Raw genomic sequence first — 20,127 nt, 5'->3', positions numbered from 1 at the left:
TGCTCTCTGAAGTCACAGATGATCTCGTTGCCAAATGCAATGTCTTTTGTCAATCCTTGTTTCTTCCACCCTTTTCCACACCATTCATCACCCTCCATTCCTTGATAGTCTCTTCCCTCTAGGTTTTGGGAACCCCACTGTTCCCTGGCTCTCTCTCACCCAGAAGTTTCTTCTCCATCTCCTTTGTTGAATCCTCATCCAGGTCACACCCACTAGCCACAGGTGTCCCACCTGCTCCTGTCCATCCACTCTCACAGATGTAATTGCCATCTTCTAACAATTCTCAAATCCCAACCTCCTGTCCCAGCCTCTCTGCTGATCTCTAATTTTACATCTCTAACTGCCTTTCAGACAATTCAACGCTAATATCTACAGCTTTCTTAAACTCCATGTGTCCAAAACAAAACTCATAGTTTTGCTCCGTAATATTCCCTTACCCTCTTACTGGAGCAGCAATACATGAAGGCTCTCCAAGTAGACATCATTCTCCCATAGCCAAGGGGTGGCCAAGGCCTGTTGCACTTATCTCTTGAAAATGCCCCTTGCTGGGGCAGGTAGGTGGTAATAGAGTACCAGCCATAGAGGTCAAAAGGACCTCAAATCTGACCTCAGACACTTAACATTTCCTAGCTGTGTGAGCCTGGGCAAGTCACTAACCCCAATTGCTTCAGCCAAAAAAAAAAAAAAAAAAAAGGAAAAGAAATCCCCCTTGTCTCAACACTCACCACCTCACACACAGATGATTGCTTGCTGTTGAGTCTCTTTCCACTCCAATCCATGCTCCATGCAGTCACCAATTTTCTTAACATCATGATGATAACATCATATCACTCCTTTATCCAGGTCTTTCCCTGTGACCTCCAGGATCAAATACAAAATGTTCTGTTGGGCACTCCAAGACCTGCATAACCGAGGGGCCTCGTGCCTTTCCAGACTTTTTTAAACCTTAATCCCAGACACACAGCCTTAGATTCAGGGACATCGGCCTCCTGGCCATTCCAGGAACAAGACCATCTCTGGGTTTTGTACATTCTCTCTGGCTGTCTCTCCCACCTGGAACACTTTTCTTCCTTAGTTCCATTTCAGACTTTTAGGGTTTCTTTTCAATTCCAGCTAAAATCCTACCTTCTATAAGAAGCTGTTCCCAATCCCTTTTATTTCCAAAGCATTCCTTCTTTTAATTATTTCTATTTGTCCAGTATATAGCTTGTTTATATTTATATTCCTTTGTTGTTTTCTTATTAGATTGTGAGATCTCTGGGGGACAGGATCTGTCTTTTGCCTCCGTTTATATGCCCAGTCCTTAGCATAGTAGGCCTTGAATACTTGTGTATCATCTCTCCTGATCTAGCAGTTTAATAACCTTATTCTGAAAAAAAAAATTAAGTCTTACAGGATGTGTTCTTTTTTTTATTAATTTTATAATTATAATTTTTTGACAGTACATATGCATGGGTAAGGATGTGTTCTTGATAAAGGCATATTAGTTCTTTACTTTCCAAATATTCACTAACCAGCCTTTTAGTAATATCTTCTAAATTTTGCAACTAACATTAATTTCATCTTACCTATAAACTCCATTCTTTTCCCTTTCAAAAATCAGGAAGTTTGCTCTTCCTTGGTCCTAGAGGCCCTAACTCATTCCTGTAGAAAATTTTCCAGCTAAAATCCTACCTTCTAAAGAAAGCCTTTCCCAATCCTTTTTAATTCCAGAGCATTCCCTCTTTTAATTATTTCCTATTTATCCAGTATATAGTTTGTTCATATTTATATTTCTTTGTTGTCTTACTTATTAAGACTGTGAGATCTTTGGAGGGCAGGGTCTTTTCTTTTCACTGTAAAACATGGACCTGATGACTTGAAAGTCTTCTAGGACTCTCTTACCATTTTCCTAGCCATTTCAAATTTCAAGAATTAGGCAGGTTATTTGCCTATTAGCCATTTTTTTCTTCCCTTCTGATCCAAGGATCATTTTCTTTATCAAAGAAAACAAGCAATAAAATAAGCCAATTAGTTCAACATTTTTTCCTTATATTATCCACCCTAAGCAGGGAGATATCCACATTTTCCACCATATAACTGAAAGACAAACCAACAACAACATAATTTCTGCTAAGGCAGAGTAAAGAAAGACAATAGAAACCTTCAGACTAGCCCAGAAACACATGAGGAAGTAAAATGGACAGAGTGCTGGTCTTGGAGTCAGAAAGACCCAAATTCAAACACATATTCAGACACTTATTAGCTGTGTTACTCTGAGCAAGTCATCTAACCTTTGTCTGCCTCAGTTTCCTCATCTGTAAAATAGAATAATATTAGCCCAAGGGATATGAGGATAAAATCAGATTAAAATAGTAAAAGCACTTTGCAAACCAGATTGTGCTAAATAAATGCTAGTTATTATTATTCCTATAATAACAGTAATTACTGGCACTGTATGTATCAAACTCCCAGAAAACCAAAATTTTCCGGTGAAAAGATGGAAATTCTTCCATATCCTCATAAATCTGGCCCATTGTAACAGTTACTGCATGTCCATCTACATTTCTCCAAAAGGCTCAAAACTATGAGAATATATTTGCAGACAATGTATTATTTCCCTTTGTGCAGAAATTCAATCTTCCCATGGGACAGTAAGAAGAGGCTGGGTAGCTGCACCAGCTGTTTCCATCCTATAATGAATTCTATAATCTCTGGTTGTAGAAGGGTAGTTACAACAGTCTCAGGCCTGATGGCTACCTAGGGAAAAGAGTGGTAGCATCTACTTAGGAGCACTGGGAACAGAGTTCTAGTTTTGGATTTAGGAAGAAACTCAGTTCAAATTTTGCCTCTTATGTTCACTATCTATGTGACAATGGGCAAGTCACTTCATTCCCCTCTGAGCCTCAATCTCACCATCTGTAAGGCAGAAATAATAATACCTATAGTTCCCAACAATGACCAAGTAGAAATTATCTTTATCAATTTGTATTATCTCTTCTATGTTGATCCATAGAGTCACATCTGGATCCAAGAGTGTAAAGAAACACTAGAAATGGGCCCTTGTACTGGCCCAAAGCCAAGTCTTTCTAAGAATACTCCATTCATTAGAGGAGAACAAGGATGGGATTGGCTCCTTTTCACAAATCCATCCATAATGGTATGCATACCCTGAAAAAAATGTGACCCATTTCAAGCTAAATGCTCTCATGCAATCATGTATCCTTCAATTTACTTTTTATTTAACTTTTAGGAAACCCCCCATTATATGCAAGGCTAAGTATAAAAAGAAAAAAAAAAAAAAAAAGAACCAGACTTCAAGGAGCTTTATTTATAGAACCTGCTTAAGGGATATAGCATCAACAAGCATCCTTTAGGTGCCCATGGGAAAAAACAAAATAAAATAATGTTTAAAAAGTGTCTATGGGTCAAATGCAGTCCTTGACAAAAATGAAATAATACATTAAAAAGGTGCCTATGTGTATGTAGGTATATACATATAGAGAGAGACAGATAACAAATACAAGATAGTAGTTTAGGAAAGGAGGTTTTTGAGGAATGGGAGGAAACGTTTTAGAGAAGGTTGTACCTGAGCTGAGTCTTAAAGGAAGTTAGGGGTTCTTAGAGGCAGAGATAAGAAAATAATGTTCTCCAGGAATGGCAAAAACCAAGTACAAATGGAAAATAGATTTTTATGGGTGAGGAGCAATAAGGAGGACAATTTGGTTAGACCACAGACTTAGGGAAGGAAAGTAATATCTGAGTTCAACAAATATGCAATGAATTCATCTCACTAATGGGTTTCCCTACTTCAGAGTATTATCTTCACAAAGTGGCTATTTTTCATAGATACTTGGGTCATCTTTTAAAGAGCATCAATAATGGATGAGTTGCTTGGTCTTTGGGGCATTAAAAGAGATGGCCAGTTAATAGAACTGCTGAGTGTATTAATTACTTGATAAAAGTGGCTAGGAATAAAAAAAAAAAAAAAAATGGCTTAGAGCAGAAAAAGACTTGTAGGGAAGCCATATAATATAAATGTATTTAATAAAGTGGCTATTTATGTTGTCATCTACATGCTACATTGTAAGCCCCATGAGGAACATGATTTAGCCCAATCTTCTTTATTCAGGAAAGTCTTTAATAAGATTTAACTTTTTAAAACTAAATTTAGCTTAAAAAAATTTAGAGAGTAAAATGACAAGGATGGTGAGCTGAGTGATAAGGGATTAGAATGACATACCCTTTCCAGAAGCAATGTCAGAGCTGATTTGATTATGGAAAGTTGGTGGCAGCAACCCAGATGGCAAAAAGGTGACTGGTGAGTAAAGCATGAATGTGGTCAGGGCCAAAAGGAAGCCGACTGCAGAAGCAACCCATCAGACTAGTGTGAGATTCCAATGAAGGTCAAAGGGTTCATTCTAGGAAGGTAGAGCTTCTGATCTTTTCCAGTGCAGTCTATTCTCAAACTTCTCACATTGCTAGGATGAGGCTGTCCTCTGTCAGCCCTCATACACTGAAGGGTGAGAGATTTTCCATAAAACCTTTAGGGGTGGGATCTGGCAGGAGTCCCTGGACTTGAGCAAGATATGCTTTTCCCATAACTAGATACTAATACAGTTAAGTCTAGTTTTTCTTTAAAAGGAGTTAACTGGTTCAGCAGACTAAGGTCCAGAATTGCCATAGCTTCCTGTTAGCTTAGCAGAAAAATGAGCATACTCTGAGTCACTAGGGTGCCTCCTGAACTTTGGATCAGCAGAACAGCAGTTTAGATCCAAATTCTATCCTTAATGAAAACCCCTTCTCTACTTGAATGTCCTTAGGTTAAGGAAACCCCTTTCTGTTAAATGCTGTGGACTACAAGCATTTCATTTCATTCCAGCTTTGAACCTAAGTTACCAACATGACCTGACTCAGGGCCCTAGGGTGATAGGGACTGGACATGCACTTTTATTAATGCAGTAAATTCCTAGATAAGAAAAATTCTCCACTTATGCTAACCAGCATCTTTACATATATATTAGGAGTACACATATAACATATCCTAATCATATATATATACATACACACATATATACACATATATATAAATATCATATACACATATAATCCTAATCTTAATATATATAATAGTAATAACATATATTATATATAATCCTATTCACATATATTTATAATATATGCATAATCCTAATCACATAAAATCCTAATCATATATACATTATATATATATAATCACAATTGCATATACAATATATATAATCTTAATTTTATATATATATATATGTATATATATATATAAAATCCTTAAAATTGCCTAAAGCACTGAGTGGTTAAATGAATTGCCTAAATTTCACAGGCACAAGCAGTTCAGGCAGCAAGATGGTGCATAGAGAGTGCACCAGATTTACAGAAGACTCTGAATCCCATCTAAAAACTAGCTGTGGGACCTTGAAAAAGCCACTTAAGCTCTGAGGTTTGCTTTATTAATATGTAAAACCAGGACTATAATAATAATAATGCCCACCTCACAAAACTACTGATAGAATCAAATAAATAAATATATATATATATATATATAAAGTTCTTTATCAATCTTAAAGAGAAAGGCTAGCTACTTATTACTATCATTTCTGGATCCAAAGACTACCCTTTTTAAAAAAAATTTTTTTATTTGATTTATGGAATAAAAAAAGTATTCCTATAATATAGTATAATAAAAAGATGATTGCAAATGAAACAGTAAATCTGCTAAATATAAATTGCTACTCATTTTAAATATACAACAAAGTTATCATATAAATGTTTTTTCTTCCTTTCCTCCCCTACTCTAGAGATGGCCACCATTAAACAAATAGGTATGTGTATATGTGTTTATGCGTATATGTGTGTGTGAAATTATCCTATATATACTTCAGTTTATCAAAGACTTGTTATTCTTTATAGACTATACCAAGCTGTTTCATTGCCTTCCACAAAGAACTTAAATCTACTAAGACATAACTATTCCTCATCAATAAGATCTCCTCTATGATTTCTCATTCTCCAAAGTGAAACCACAAGGACAAAAAAGTAAGTGACTCTTCACTGAGGAGAATCAGGGAAGAGTTCATGAAGGAAGAGGTGGCATTTGAGCTGGGCCCTAGAGAATACACAAGAAATCGGATCACAAGAGCTATTCCAGGAACAGTGAATTTGGCTGGAACATAAGGTACATAAAGGAGAGTTCTGAGAGATAAGCTGGAGAGATACTCTGAAGACAGCCCGCAGAGTATCTTGAATGCCATCCTGAACTTTTTCCTATAGAACAGGGTTTCTTAAACTTTTTTCACTCCTCACCCCTTTTTGCCCCCAAATTTTTTACATGACCCCTGCTATATCGGCATATAAAATAGGTGTACAGATCAAACATTTACTGATAATAAATCATAATTTCAAGACCCCCACATTCAGTTATGAGACCCCATATGGGGTTGTGACCCACAGTTTAAGAAGCTGGGCTGTAGAACAAGGAGGTTTGATTGTTGAGATATACGTATGTTCACAGGATCACAGATTTGTAACTTAGAGGAGCCTCAAAAGCCCCATAGTCCAGGCACTCATTTAGGGAACCCAGAAAGGTCAGTTAGGTGGCTTTCCCAAAGTTGCATAGATAGATAGCATGGCTGGATGTCCACTCTTTCCTTTGCACCAGTGGGACTGTTATGTTGTAGGAGGAAGAAGATGGGATTAAAGTGACATGAATAAAACTGTCTTAGAGTCAAAGAATATGCTAAATTAGAAGGGGAGGGACACCAGAAACAGAGTCCAGGTAAGATCTTACATTGCTACAGCAGTTATTGTACTTTAATGAGAACTTTTGGGATAACAGATAGCAAATAAAACCCCTCTCCAATTTTGTATAATTAAGTATAAAGTAGGAAATCACCTGTGGGGCAGGAGGTGATACAGTGGATAGAGCACTCAGTCTACAGTCAGGAAGACTTCTCTTCCTGAATTCAAATCCAATCTCAGATACTTACTAGCTGTATGACCCGGGGCAAGCCATTTAACTCTGTTTGCCTCAATTTCCTCATCTATAAGATGATCTGGAGAAGGAAATGGCAAACCCCTCCAGTATCTTTGTAAAGAAAACCCCAAATGGGATCAGGAAGAGTCAGCATGACTGATGACTGAACAATGCAATCACCTAGATTAATGTAAATAGATTACTGAACATACCCTGCCTACATGATACATGAGAAAGAAAAAAAACAAAAACAAAAACAAAAAAAAAAAAAAAACTATTCTCAGTGTTTCTGGTTCTAAATATTTAAGAACTTCTAGAGTAATGTTGTAATTACTACCACCCTATGGTAGTAATGTATGAAAACTTGTGCATACATTCTCATTTTTACAGTAACCTTCAAAAGCAGACCAACCATATATCATTAATCTCTCTCTCTCATACATACACACACACACAAAGAGAATGGGGGGGGGGGGCGAGAAGAGAGATACTGAGGTTCAGCATAGCCAGAGACATCCAAATAGATAATAGAGATGGATCCAGGCTTTCTAAATCCCAAGTCCCAAACCCCCTTCTGTTCTGCTGGTCAATGAATTTCTCTCTTTCCTTGGGCTTCACAGAGTTCAAGGATTTTCACATGCATAGTCAGTAAAATGGCAAACAAAGGACTTCAAAAGTAGAGTAAGAGGGAAATGTTAAGCAATCTTCTTTCCAAAAAAATCTGGCATTCAAATGCTTTATTAGAACTTTGGCCTTATTAGTTTTAGAAAAGTGATGAAGAAATAGAGGGGAAAAGCAAACTTTCTTTCCTACCTTTTTCTGGTCACTCACATTCAGTTTGGGGAGAAACTTAAAAGGAAAGAGAAAAAATGAGGGGAAAATAAAACTGGCTCTACGAACAAGTTCTAGTCTCTACCCAAAGAGGAAATTATCCATTTCTTCAATATTTTAGCTCTCTGCTATAAAATGTGATACTTAACACATTCAGAGGTAAGATAATAAGATGAGATTTTTTGCCCTCCTACATAGACCCTCTCCAAAAACCTTAAAACTTCTGAAGTCTTCATTGATTTCAAAACACCGCTACTTCTAAACATGTCTCTCTCCATCTTTTGTAATCGTATGCCTTAAAACCCTCAAATCAGGAGGAGGTATACTAACATTAATCTACCTATTCATTTCTTAATAACTTGTAAAGTTTTGGCTAACATTTCAGAAAGCAGCAGCTTTTTAATGAATATCATAGTAAAACAAGTTTTGTTTTTACATAGTTTTACATATGTTTACATAGTAAAACAAAGTTAACTATGGACAAGAGAAATTTCAGCATCTTGTAACAGTATCAGACAAATGTCCGATAACAAACTTTAAAGTTTAGTCTATGGAAGTATTAAGGCTTAACATGACAGAAGAATCTACAAAAATGTCAATCAAGTTTTAGCCCTTTAGAAACAACAGAGGGGAAAATAGAAGGAACACTAAACTTAGGATTTAATTGGGATTAAATACTGATTTTTCACATTAACTGCAAGACTATTTAGAGACAAATTACTTAAGTGCTTAGCATCAATTTTCCTCACCTGTAAAAATGTGAATACTTGCAAATGTACTAAATAGAATCCTGGCTAGGAAGCATTTTTCAAACTTTAAAAATTTTAAAAAAAAAACTAATTAAACAACAGTTTTCCAATCCATATCATAGGAAAAAATTTTGGCCTTCCCTTTGTACCATAAAAGTAACCTGAATTATTATGATATTAAAAGAAAAAAAATGTTGATATAATACAATTTCGTGTGTGTGTATGTATGTATGTATATAAAATGCCTTTCTTGAGTTTCTAAACTTTTTCTGTGTCATCTGCTAGATTAAGCAAAACATCCCCAAAATGCCCATTTAATTTCTTATGCTGATCTGCAATATATCAAAACCACAAAAGAGGGAAAGTTGTGATAGAAGGAATAACTGTATTACCAGCTAGAAATATAGTCATAGAAGACCCACAATTTACCTATTTTTAGAAGTCAAGAAAAAAAACTCTCAAGAGTTAGTCTTAATGTACAAAGAATGTACAAGCCACAATGAAAAAGGCAGAATATTTCTAAACTCGTAGTCACATGTTTCTCATCTGTTATATGAAGAGGATAATCTGAATGATTCCATTACTTCATCTCATCTCTTCTCCTCAGCACTCTAAAAATCATCATCATTTCAAACTCAGAAGTAACACAGTGCTTTTATCCAATCTGTGATCACAAAAGAAGCCATGATATGCCCAAATAATCCCTGGCAGTGTCTCAATAACAGGGCTCTGAATGCCAGAAGATTAGAATAGTTAAATGTGTGTGCTAAGTATAATTATTGATTCTGACGCAACTATTCCTGAGCTTAATACAGCGTGCATGTAGCTACTGCAACTTGGCAAATGAGAACAACAGCTGGCTGCTTGTCAAGATCAACTATACTGGTTAAAAGGGGAGATGATTCTTCATGAGATAAAAGAGGCATAGGACATTTCTCTGCAAATAAAACCCCCAGTTTCACATGGGGAAAAAAAAAAAACACATAAATAACCCTACTCAGTGAAATTACAACAAAACTTTTGCCAGAGAGAAATAAGCAACAAAATAGGAACAATATAAGTTTCTCCTGTTTAGTCCTACCAGCTAATTATGGAAAATATTAATCAAATTTTGAATTGTAGGATGTACTCCTAATACTCTTTTAGCCCCTCAGCTAAAATCTGATAAGTTGTGGTTCCTCCTACTTAATTGAAGTAACTTGTTTAAAGTTAGATTCATAGCACACTTCACTATCTTAAAATCTATTGTTACTTTCCCAAAACTACCTCAGTCAAAACTTCAGAACTTGAACTATATTAGCAAATCTATGAAAGCTTAGAGCAAAATTAAGAGAAAGCAATCAAGGGCATGGAATTATAATCAGGGCTAAAAGATACCAAAAAACTTTTGGAGCACAATATGCCTGCTAGAGTGCCAATAGAGTGCTGCGTGTATTTGGTACATTTTAGTTCATTAAAGTTAATATTTTTAGAGGAGACAATAGTGCTGGCATCAGTTTTTTTTGAAGATTCCCTATTCATAATGTTTGGAATTTTCTAGGGAATAAGGTTCAGAAAAATTTGCTCTTATTAGTGCTGTCTGCTACAGAACTATACAAGGTCTCAATGTGGATAATCACTATATCAAAAAACAGCATAATTGTTTATTTTCTATTTAAATAATGAGGAAGAAACTTAAGAAAATAAACATTAAAACAGAATGCATATTTGAACCAATTATAGTATAAAATATTCAATCCAAGTAGGCACTGTGGTTTAAACATTTGGGCATTCTGTGCAAATGATCTAAGTTTTCTATAACATTTTAAAGTTAGCTATGCTCAGGCTGTTTGAACAGCAAGCTAGATATAATTCACTTCAGACTGGATACTAAGCTACTAGGGCTAGAAAAATTAAAAAGCACCAAAATCCTTTACCTCAGAGATATACTATTCATTATTGGGAATAGGATAGACACAAGTAAGATAAATGAGGATGCAACAAGTAAGGGGAAAGGTAGGCCTAAAAGGCCTAAAAACACTGTCAGCTGAGGCAATTAGAGAATGCTTCATGGAGGAAGTGGTACCTGATCGAAGGAAACCTTGGGGAAAAAAAGTATTCTCAATAGAAAGAAATGCAGGAGCACACTTTAGAAAAGAACATGAGAGGCAAGAAAGGGAGGGGTAGAAGACAAAGTATACAGAAAAAGGAACATGCAGCCCAGTTTTCCTAAATAGTGGCAGTCCAGGATGCAATCAAAATGGCAAGATGAAGTGACACTGTTTCAGGAGGAGTTTGTATTTCTATCCTAGAAGCAGGGAGTAGCAGAGTAGTAGAATTCATATTTCTGGGTGTTTGTTTTTTGTCTGCATTTCCAGCACCTAAAGTAATTCAATTAATTCATTCATTCAATCAACAAACAATAATTAAGCATAGATCCAGGCACTGTGCTAAATTTGCAAAAGCAAATTTAAAAAGGAAATAAATTGGGCCTTCAAAGAGCTTTAACATTAAGAAGGGAAGATAACATCTAAAGAGATAAGTAAACATATTGTGAGCATTAAATCAATATTTGCAGAGTTAATTAGGAAGATTAACTCAGAAACTTATTTGAAGGGCAGAGTGAAAAAGGATTAAAGGGAAACAAACCAATTTCTTTTCAGTAAATGATATTTGACATATGAATTTTTAGATATAAGTCAGATATAAAAAAAAAGAATTTCATCATAGTCTCTGCAAAGTAGCTGAAAGTCAAATTCTTTAAAGATCAAATGCAAAGTCAGTTACTCCTTTCAATCTATGTAAGTCCTATGTAAGTGATTCTAACACCCTACAGAACCAGTTTTTTAAACAGGCTCTAAAAATTCTTTTTTTGAGGGGAAAAGTAAATTGATACAATGACGAATCATGTCAAAGATACAAATAAATTATAGAGTATATGGGGCTGGTTAGTTCTATAAGTTTTGTCACAGCAAACTGACAATATTGACCTGTTTATAACTCTTGATTCCCCAGTAGGCTAGTAAGCTCTACTTAATAATTCCCAGTCATCTCATGAATGCAGGCCATCTGTCCCAAGTGCCAAGTGGCACTTATCATTCCTACAATAAAAAACATGGTCATCTCTGTTGGTAGACTCTATCATCTTTGTGTAGAAAGAAAAAATAATAAATGAAATGGCCAAAAAAGTAACATCTATATAATGCAAGAATACATTTCTTTTCACCAGACTAGAATGTTGAGTAAACTGTAGTGAAAATAAAAGCAATAAGAATACTCTTACCACCAGAAGCTGAGATTTTAAGTGCTGATTCCTTTGGAGATCCTTTCTCAATCCGTAATGTGGCCCACTGTTCAAAAATTAAAATTAAAAAAAAAAATTTAAGTGTCTCATTATAGCAATGACAATATTTAAACTATACCCATATTTTAAGTTTGGCAAATCACATTCACTGAAAGGATCCCACAACAAGAGACAGCATACCTATGCTACTGCCCAGACTGCAAATTAGTGGGGTGCTTTGTAATGTGCTACTTTGGAGTTCTAGAAGTACAGCAGAAGGTATTCCTGGCAAAATAACATCTGAGGTTTCCTCCAAATCTGAGATTCTACAATTATGTTTCTAGTACTACAAAGAGGACCAGATGTCAGATGAAAAAAAAAATAAATAAATAAAGTTACTTTTTTTTTTTAATTGGAAAACAAACCATTAAAGATTTTTAAATTTTGGAGTAAATTGCTGGAATCACATAGCCAAAGGACCACTTGTCTACTTTTTCTAATAGCTCTCTTAGAAATCCCAGCTCTACTATACTTTCAGTATTCTCATTAATAAAACAAGGGAATTGAACTGGATTACCTTGAACATCCCTTCCTCTTTCTGACAATACAGAATTCTAAAGATTTACAAGGAAGCATTTTATGATCATCAGGACTATGTACACCAACTAGATAGCTATGCATTGAAAGTCAATTTTTTAAGTTTGTAATTAATCCTAATGATGGTTATTTGACATTTATCACAATGGGTATTTATCACCTCATTTAGATAGCTATTAGTATGGAGACTAATTGAATGCTTCGGGGAAACAGAACAACACAAGTATTTGTAAAAACATTTTAACATTAAATTTTACCCCACATAGGGACAGAAGTCTAAAACCAGAATTTTCCTAGAGACAGCATAAACTAGAGAGCCAATTTTAAATTTTCTTTTTTTAAAACTATTACTTGCATTTAAACTTCTTTTCTTTTTAAATTTTGAATTCCAGACTCTCTCCCCCCTTCCCCACTTACAGAGAAGGCAAATAATATGATACCAAAATATGAAAACATGTAAAACATATTTCCATATTAAGCATATCACCAGAAAAAAAATCAAAAGAAAAAGTCAGAAAATTAAACTTCAGTTAGCACTCAAAGTTCACTAGTTCTCTCACATGAGGTGAATAGCACTTTTTTCATAATGACTACTTTGGAATCATCTGAGATCACTACTGATCAGAGTAACCAAGTCTTTCACAGTTGATCACCATATGACATTGCTGTTATTGTGCACAATGATCTTCCAGTTTTTCTCACTTTACTTTACATTAATTTATATGTTTTGTCATGATTTTCCTGAAACTATCTCCTCATCATTTCTTATAACACAACAGTACTCCATCACAATCATATACCATAGGATGTTCAATTGATAAGCATCCTCTTAATTTCCAACTCTGATACCACAAAAAAGCTGCTGTAAATATTTTTGTACATATATACTCTTCCTTTAATCTAGAGGTATACATCTAATAGTGGTATCACTAGATTAAAGGGTATGTAACTTTATAGTCCTTTGGACAGAGTTCCAATTTTTTCCCCAGGACAACTGGGCCAGTTCACTAATTCACTAGCAATTCATTAATGTACCTATTTTTCCTTCATCTCCTCCTGCACGTGTCACCTCTGATGGGGGGGGGGGGAGGGGGGGAGTACTTTAGAGTTAATTTTAATTTGCTTTTCTTTACTCAATACTTATTTAAAGCATTTTTATGTGATTATAACTAGCTTTGATTTCTTCTGAAAACTGCCTGTTCATGTCATTTGACCATTTATCAACTGGGGAATGGCTCTGATTTTTTTATAAATTGGCTGTTGTATATGAGTCCCTTATGTATTTGAGAAATGAGACCTTTATCAGGAAAAAAAACTTGCTGTTAATTCTTTTTTCATAACTGGTTTGTATCATTTTCATTACTTTCCCAAATTTCCCTCTGCTTTCCTCTTTTTTTAAACTATTCCAGGAACTCTTGCTGACATTGGGTCCAAATAGTATTTTTTCTTTAAGGCTTTGCTTGTAGCTATTTTCACATTGTTGTCTTTTAAGTTTATGTCTAGGTCTCCTGCCATCATAAAAGCTTTTTTATTGTTGTTGTTTGCTCATTTTCTCAGACTATTTCTTCACTTTGAATTTTATTTTAAAATAGGACTCTGTTAATCTTGGAGTAGAAAGGTACTATTCCAAACTTCAGGCTTTTTTGTGCTATTTTCAGAGTTAGGTGGGAATGGGAAGAGGAGAGAGAGGTAGTATGATCCTGGGAAAGCCTATTTACCCAGATAGAATTCCTGCCTTCTGCAATCACAAGTGCTAGAGCTCCTCTTGGCCCTAGAACTGGAATAAGGGCTTCTGCTCCCTTGTGACTTTATCACAAGTGCTACTCTCCATCCTGGGGCTGTGACACAGAACTGCTTATGGGCAATAGAGTTGCCAATTATCACCAGCTGCATCCAGTCAGAGTAAAGGATCCCCTGTAATCTGACAAAAAGTCCAATCTCCTTACTGTCTCTGGCCAGTTCTCAAAGTTACTGCTGCTATGACTACCTTGAAGAGCCACCATTGGTACTCCTACTAAATTAGAGAGGTTATGCCCCAAAGTGTTACAAACCTCTTCTGCAGAACTTCTAAGTGATCTTAGTCTGGAAAAAACATTTTCCTCTGCCTTTTTATTGGTTCTGTTGCTCTAAAATCTGATTTAAAGTATTATTTTAAAGTCGTTTAGAGGCAATACTGAAAGAGTTCAGTTGGGTCCTGGCCTGTACTCCACCATCTTGGTTCCCAAGTTCCTTACAAAAGAAATCATCAAATGCCAAAAAAAAAAAAAAAAAAAAAAAAAAAAAAATCAAGGCAGTAGATCCAGCACTAGGCCTGGAATTAGGAAGATCTGAGGTTAAATCTAACCTCAAACATGTGACTTTGGGCAAGTCATTTAATTCTGCCTGCCTTAGTTTTTCCATCTGTAAAATGATCTGGAAAAGGAAATACCACTCCAATATCTTTGCCAAGAAAACTCCAAATAGGGTCTTGAAGTGTAAATCATGGCTGAAAACAACTAAACAACAAAACAAACAAACAAAACAAATCAGGAATTGGTTTATTTCCTTGTTGATTATTTAGACTTAAGAAAATGATAGAGAAAATAAGATTACTTGAAAAATGTGTCATGGTCCACAGCCAGTTGTTAAATAATGAATAGTAAGTACATTGTGTCTAAAATCATCCCTAAGATATCATGGCATAAAAATAAGCTTCTATCATTATTAATGGATTGGAAGGGGTTAGAAGAAAGTGAACGTTCTAAAACAAGTGATATAACTTTAAATATATCCAAAAAATACATGTTGTATTGCAACTTAAACATATCGGGAATATTTTAGCACAATATTTTAAACCAAACATTTAAAAAATGTTTAGCATCTACATTTGAGTGTTCTTTAAATCTTCAAGATTTCAATTAGAAAATTGATTTACGCTTTCAATTATTTCATTATATTGCCAGCTCTGCCAAGTAAGGACAATTTAATTCAAATTATCATGACTACTAAGGAAAAAAAAGAATTCCAAAATGTATCCCATTGAAGTTAAGCAGAACAAAAGATTAAAATATTTCATGATTAGAGAAAATCACATGCATTGCAGTTGTTAAAGAGCAAGTGATAGGATCCAATCAGGGGCATTTTCTTTTCTAGAACTTTTTTTGGTCCAGACCTGTGCTTTTATAACTATAGTGCCCCAGACATAGCAACATCTTCCATTGATGCAGCTCAGAAATTACTTGAAAGTGTACTTTTATCATTTTAACAATAAGATGAAGCCCAAGCACTTTTTTCTTTCCTTAAAGTTTAGAATTCAGAACTAATCACTGGAAACTTCTGAGACCCAACAGATATATGCACAAACCACAAGAGAACTGAAAATCATAAAGGAAGTTGTGTGCTTCCCTGCAATCCTATTCTAGAACTTTCTCCAACCCAAAAGCTTTGTCATATTTTTTCCTGTCACACACAGTCAAAATAATTTTTGGGAAGCTGAAGGGTGTCATAATAAACCATGATACTGTCAACTGTTTTAAATATTCATTCTCATAGTACCAAATCAATATTTAGGTTATTATGCATACCTAGATTGTTTTATTTGTAAACTCATAGCAATTAACTAAATAGAAAATTGAGGAATGATTTTAAGAGGTTGAAAACTCAATGATTTCTATTAAGTTTTCTAAATATAAATGGTTAAGCTTATGCAAATTATAGCGGCCATCAATGATAGCAAAACAAACCAAATTGTTTTGATTTCAGCATCTGTCAGGCTGCTTTCAAACTTTCTTTTGGAAGAACCTAACACATTTAATAAATATACTAGAATCCACATAGCTATTTATAAGTAGCCTGGTGATTAGCCCACTCTAAAAACTCCTGTTTTGTTTATTTCTGCTATAGAATGTACATCGCAGCTATAAGGTGAGTGAACCAGCAGAACATCTTTTGAAGGTAGAGATGAAAACACAATGGGGAGCAAGAAGAAATAGTGAATCGGTGTATGGACCATTCCAAAGTCCAAAAGCTCCCCTGAAGCCAGAGAGCAAAGGGGAAAAAGGCCTCCTATAAATTTTAAGTTTTAGACAACCATCTGCAACAAGACAAATTAAAATTCAATACAAAAAAAAAAAAAAAAAAAAAAGAAAAGAAAAGCTTGATGCGCCTTCTTCCAATCAGTATTACTAAGAAATTTTAGTGGGAGACAAATTAGGGGGGGGGGGAATCGATTAACATTAATTTGGTGCCATCTGTGCCCAAGGAGCTCACTACCCGATTGAGAAATATGCAGTACATTTACACCTTAGGCAACTGTGGGTGATATTGTAGCATATATTTTCTTGGGCATTACTTCTATGCTCTCAAGACAATCTTTGTATTCAGGAGCAGAAACATAAAAAAAAATTAAATTAAATTTTTAAAAAAGGAAAAATCAAAGTCACAAGCGTGACATAAAAATGCTGGGTTCACAAAGGACAGGGTCATTACAATCATTCAGTCTGCACGAATTTTAGGAATGAGGTGGGTGAAGGTGGCGCACTGCTATGGGTTGAGTAAGTGATCAATAGTCATTAAAATTCTGGTTTAAGAAGTCATCCGGTATTAAGTTAATTTAGGGCTGTGACTGATACACCTGAAGAAGCCGCTGGGGAAGGAGCTGCGTGAGGGAGAAGAATGTCAGAATAAGGTGCCCGCAGCTCCGTGGGGATTACGGAATGGGACGAGCGGGTCAATCTCAGACGTGTTTTACAGGAAGAAAAGGAGGAACTAGACCGACATCAGACCCGAAGCAAAGATGACTTCAAAGCAGGCCAGGTGAGCGCCAGTCAGTGCCTGGCAAAAGACAGAAATATCTGGGGGTCTTCATCTCAGGTCAACAAGCGAGCACAGGGACTCAGGGGAGGAGGACGGGGGGAGGACCACGAGGTCCTAAAGGGGTCACCTCTGGAAAAACAACGGGGAGAGCGTGGAGGCGCGGGGCGGAGCGGCTCCGGAGCGGGATCAGTCCCCGGAGCCGCGGACTCTCCGCTCTCCTGCCCTCTGCTCCCCTCTGCTGCGGCCCAGGACGCCTGCCCCGGCCGGCCCGGCCTGGTTCCAGCCGCTTCCGCCGCTGCTGATTCATGGTGGCGGACAGAAAGAGGTCCTCCCCGGCCCCGGGGTCCCGCACTCACCTCCAGGGTCTTCACCAGGATCTTCATGTAGACCTCGGAGATGCCCAGCGACACGCCAAACGCCGAGGGCAGGAGGATGAGGCTCAGCACCAGCGCGAGCCAGGTGCCCACGACCTGCACGGCCAGCTCGGCGCCCTCCATGCCTCGGGCAGGCAAGGGGGCGGCGGGCACTCCCCGTGGCTATCTATCGGCGCCAAGGGAAGGAGGCTGAGGAGAGTGTTTCAACAGAAGCGATTTCCTTCCTCCTCCTCCGAGTCCTCGTCCTCCCCTAGAGGGAGAAGCAGCTCCGCGGCCCCGAGGAAGGAGCCCCGGGGCGCCGGAGGGAGGCAGGCACGTGCCGGCGCGCCCTCTGCTTGGCCAATTACCGAGTGGTGGGAGACGGGGACTCCCCAGGCCTCTGGCGAGAGAGCTCAATGGGTGGCGGGGGCGACCGGGGCAAGCTCCGCCCCCAAGGAGTGGCCCGGCCCCTCCCGCGCTCTCCTCCCACCCCCGGTAGTCTCGCCTCCTCCTCCCGGAGGGTACCCGCCCAGACCGAGCTCGGTGTCCTTTCCCCGGTGACTGTGCCCTTCCCTCCGTGACCGGGTCGGTGTAATAAGTTAAAGGCCGAGTTCAGTGCGCGTGGACGGCTGTCTCTAATCAAAGCCCGGCATCTCCGCAGGTCGCAGGCCCACTGGGGATTCCCATCACTACCTCCCCGGTATTTCACTTATACGTTCAGATTCCGAACCCTGAGACGGGGGAGCTCGGATGAGGAGCTGGAGGCGCTTGCACTCCATCCAGCGATGCAAACTTAGAAAAAAGCACTTGCACTCAGATCCTCGGCTGCCTGCCGGAAGGTCTCCACTAACGAGCCCCCAGATCCGGGCTGAGGAAGCGCCCGCTTAGCTTTCCGGACTCCTCCAACCCAGGCTCGCGATCCCAGCCCCGGGAGAGGATGCAAATGTAAACAGTGTTTCCCCTGCAGTCCTGATCCTATCCACCGCTACTCTGCGGAACAAGGAATGCAGATAGCCAAAGAAAAAATAAAACGTGGCCAGAAAACTCCGTAGAGGGAGGTGATCCACGTCATCTAAGGCTGGGTAAAGCGATTCAATCGATAAGAGCAGGTTTTAACACTTTAAGAAAAGTTTCTGTTCCCGGTATGGAGCAGGACTGAAAAGACGAGAATATTCCTCTTGGGTCTCTCAAGCAAATTTGTAAAACTTTTCCTTTTGACTAAAGGAAAAAGACAAATAGTTTCTTTTATAATTTGTTATGAATAAAGTTTACAAACAAAAGAAATTTAGAAAACGAAACAGTGAAATTGCCAAGATAGAACTAAAATACCCATAAAATGTAATGCTATAATGAAATGCTTCTTAAAAGAAAATACAATTGTTGAAATTTATGGAAAGTCTCTTCAGGGAGGCTGTTATAACAAAAAGCTTACACCAAACAACATAGATCATATACTGGTTTATATTAAGGATAGTTTTAAACCAAACAATAGGACTGACACCCACTCCATTAGGGAGAGTCAAAACTGAGTAACCGTTATATGTAACTATTACATAATAAGCTATCTTCCAGTCAACTGCCAGCAATTACATTGAAACCAAATATTCGCTCTTGTTTATGACAATAAAGGTAGAGATCTAAAATAAAATTCTTTATATAGTTCAGATAAAAATGGAAATTGTCTTTCTGTCAAGTCAAAAATAGAAATTCCTGATAAACACAAATCTTGATCTTGTTACTGAATGAATGGAAAAGTATCTACTAGGCCTAACTAATGCTTAGGCCAAGCACTGCTATTCAAACTCCCTACTTTTAAAGCCTTGACTTGAAAGTGAAAAAACTGAAATTGGAGTCTGGAATAACTTGGCTCCAACTAGCTGTTGGATGCTTTCATTTCTTCTTCTGTAAAAATAAGATGGTTAGCCTTAGTGGCTTCTAAATTTCTTTCTAACTCTAGATCCAAGATATTATAGAAATTGTTCTAGATTGCTTACAACTTAAATCATGGCACTTAACAAAAGTTGAACAATTTTTTTTTTTCTATTTAAACTTAATTAATCAATCATTCAACAAACATTTAGGAGCATTTCCTATATACTAGACTCTGTATTAAGCTCTGCTGACTCAAATAAAAGCAAAATATATTCTTACTGATGCAACCATTCTATAAAGCTATTTGGACTGTGCCCAAAAGGTTATAAAAATATTCGTATCCTTTGACCCAAGATACTACTATTTAGGTCTTTAGACCAAAGAAATTTTTTTTAAAATGAAAATGACCTATTTGTACAAAAAGATTTATAGCAGTTCTTTTTGTGAAGGCAAAAACAAAATGGAAATTGAAAAGAATCAACTGGGGAATGAATGGCTGAACAAGCTGTGGATGTGATTATAATGTGTAATGGGCTAGAACTCTGAACTTGAAACAAAGGATTGAAACAAGATGCTAAATCAGTGGAATTGATAGAGACAAAGGATGGTATTTAGCATGGTATTTAAAGTTCTCTAGTTCAGTACATGTACTTAGTACTTGAGTAGAGTTTTACAAGATTC

At 37.1% G+C, this 20,127-nt stretch overlaps 1 protein-coding gene across 2 annotated transcripts in view; it reads right to left on the bottom strand.

Annotated features, from left to right (window-relative positions):
* The window catches only part of GPAT3 (glycerol-3-phosphate acyltransferase 3), a 60,967-nt gene extending 42,933 nt beyond the window's left edge, over positions 1-18,034 (bottom strand). The window contains exons 1-2 of one of the 2 annotated variants that reach the window (XM_074275250.1): positions 17,578-18,034; positions 11,831-11,897 (exon numbers count right to left, since the gene is read on the bottom strand). In XM_074275250.1, coding sequence (XP_074131351.1) covers positions 11,831-11,897; positions 17,578-17,718 — 208 coding nt within the window. In that variant the 5' untranslated portion in view covers positions 17,719-18,034. Of the gene's footprint in view, positions 1-4,222; positions 4,497-11,830; positions 11,898-17,577 lie in introns of those variants that run through there. The other variant, XM_074275251.1, reaches the window with a different exon arrangement.
* Positions 18,035-20,127: the final 2,093 nt, after the last annotated feature.

Source organism: Sminthopsis crassicaudata, chromosome 6 (genome assembly GCF_048593235.1).
Source record: "Sminthopsis crassicaudata isolate SCR6 chromosome 6, ASM4859323v1, whole genome shotgun sequence".
Taxonomy (NCBI): Eukaryota; Metazoa; Chordata; class Mammalia; order Dasyuromorphia; family Dasyuridae; genus Sminthopsis; species Sminthopsis crassicaudata.
The sequence above is the reverse complement of the archived record's forward strand: the minus strand, read 5'-3'. Positions and strand labels throughout refer to the sequence as shown.